Consider the following 2,500-nt stretch of genomic DNA (forward strand, 5'->3'; position numbering starts at 1 on the left):
AGTGTTAATAAAAGGGGAGTACTGGGGGGGGGGGGCTTGCATCCCTGTCTAGGGAATAAATAGCAGGTAGGAAAGGTTAGGTATGGATTTTGGGGTTGTATCATAGCCTAGTTTTGGGATTTCATCTCTGTAGGGTGCCTCGCTTTTGGTAACAAATGCCAAATGCACGAAGGGAAACTCTAAGGAAGTTGTCAAAATGAAAGACGCTGACAAATGAAATAATCTGCGCAGGCAAAGAGTATCATCATAAATAAAGAAAATATTGTATGGGTGCAGAGACCCTGGCTAGGGAAATACGGATAGGATGGGGGTCTGGGGTTGAAACTGCCGGCTTTTGGTTCAGATGACGCTGTTTGTGGATTTCCAGTAGTACCCCAGAAGGTGTTTGCTGGAGTAACTGGGACTTACTCTCAGAGTAGCTCAGTCACTTTGTAAACAGTTACCAAGTAATTTAATTTGTATGTAATTCTTTATGAATGTTGTTATCTTCATATCTTATTTGACTGACATATACTGAACTAAGAAAGTAAAAATACAGGTAAATGTTCTTGCTGGAATAAAAGTGTTGGAGGTTTGGTAGATTGCTTGACCTTGTGCATTTACAGTGCATTATTTTCCCAAAGTTCTATCCCATGTGGCTGATAAATTGATTATTCCATAAAAGAGAATTAAGATGTGCAATTATTTATTGTAGGACTGCATGGAGATGGGGAAAAAAGTAATGAAATGGTCATAAACAGCATGTGAAGCATTATTAGGTATATGAAATCTTTTCCCTTTTAAGTGTGATGTGCATTAATTTTTTTAGTGACCTACGCTTTAACAACATTGTGATTGAGATAGAAAATTAAGAGCAGTCTGCAGAACTAGAATGAAAGTCCACAGATCTATGCATAAAATTATTTTTGGCTTCCTTACTCTGTGTAGATTTCTTTAATTCTAGTAAAATGCAAAGGTTAAAATACCTATTTTGGTGTCAGTTTAAAGTTGGCTCCAATCCAAATGATCTTTGGGAATATGTCTATAGAGGAACATGCATCACAAGTTGGGAATGAATTGGAGGGGCTAGCTAGTCACAAACTTGAGATATTACTCTTGTAAAACCTGCACTCTACCACTGACCTGGCTTTATAATAAAACCCTGAATTAGGCAGTAATAACAAGGACTATTACATATTTTTACCAGAGTACTGGTATCAGGAGGATTAAATAAATAAGTTGCAAATCATCTTATAAAAGATTAGACTAGTTTAATGACAATTTTAGGAAGGATCTCTGGTTATTTGTCTCTCATTTACATAGTCTGTTACAATGAACTTACATGCCAAGTATACAGTACTGTGCAAGTTGGAGGTTAGTGGTAAAAGGAAGTTTGTAGAAATGACTGAAGTACCATTACTGAACCTAATTGCTTCTTGACCTTAATCTTTCAAGAAATTAAACAAGGTATGTTTGGGAGTTGCCTGATATCTGGAAGTTTTGTTTGCTAGGCTTATTTTAGCTTTATTTCTTATTTTTTATTTGTTTAATTAGTGTAAAATAAATTAAGAATTTTTGCATTATTTTTTTTTTGCATCTCTTTCTTATGCTAGGCAAAAATATACCTTAGAATTAGAAAGGCATAGATGCAAGTACTGTTTGAGGATATTCATTTGACAGAGAAAATCATGGTTTCCAATAGCCTATATAAGATAAACATATTGTTTCCCTAATTAGATAGGAGTAATTACACAAAATAAAGGGGATGGTAAGGATGTACAATCAATATTATAAGCTCCAATATTGCCATAGTTATGTAAATGAAGAGGAGAGTTATTATTTGTGGTAGGATATTGATTCTTTGTATGTAAATGTCAGTGACTGTGATATACTGTAAATAGTATTAATATATTGAATAGAAGAATTTCATATATTGGAGTTCTGACCTTGCTGGTACATTTATGCTTATTATGTACCTAGTAGGATATATAATTGAAATATAGCTACAGTAATGATTCAAAGGCTTTTGTTTTTCTAGAGATGTATGGAACGGCTTAGATCAAGCCGTTCACAGCTGGTAGACAAGTTTCGTGCTGCAGGTGATGCTATCAACAACAACAATAATCCTGCAGGAAAGATGGTGCAAGATATCATGGAAATTGAGTGGGCTGCTATCAGTCAAGGCAGTGCATTTCCTTCTTTAAAGTATGTGCATTTTGATTAGTGATGAATAATTGAATATTTAAATTTTACTGTAATGTATTTGTGTCAGATAAAGAAATGTTGATATAATAACAACGAACAGAATTCATATTGACAGATGTATAAAAGGTATGAATGAGAATGAATATCTTCACAATACAAGAAATGTATTTGACCGGTTTCGATTGTGTCTTCGTCAGAAATACATGTATTTCTGACGAAGACACAATCGAAACCGGTCAAATACATCTCTTGTATTATGAAGATATTCATTCTCATTCATACCTTTTATACATTGTATTGTGAAGATATTAATTCT

General features: G+C 34.0%; 2 protein-coding genes across 3 annotated transcripts in view; one reads left to right on the forward strand and one right to left on the reverse strand.

Annotated features, from left to right (window-relative positions):
• Window positions 1-2,500, reverse strand: part of LOC119577828 (F-box/LRR-repeat protein 4-like) — a 51,594-nt gene that overhangs the window by 31,667 nt on the left and 17,427 nt on the right. The gene's annotated exons all lie outside the window — the stretch shown is intronic.
• The window catches only part of LOC119577830 (RPA-interacting protein A-like), a 52,322-nt gene that overhangs the window by 1,543 nt on the left and 48,279 nt on the right, over window positions 1-2,500 (forward strand). The window contains exon 2 of the mRNA XM_037925424.1: window positions 2,018-2,184. Within this exon, the coding sequence (XP_037781352.1) occupies window positions 2,018-2,184 (167 nt within the window). The remainder of the gene's footprint in view (window positions 1-2,017; window positions 2,185-2,500) is intronic.

Source organism: Penaeus monodon, chromosome 10 (genome assembly GCF_015228065.2).
Source record: "Penaeus monodon isolate SGIC_2016 chromosome 10, NSTDA_Pmon_1, whole genome shotgun sequence".
NCBI classification, from domain to species: Eukaryota; Metazoa; Arthropoda; class Malacostraca; order Decapoda; family Penaeidae; genus Penaeus; species Penaeus monodon.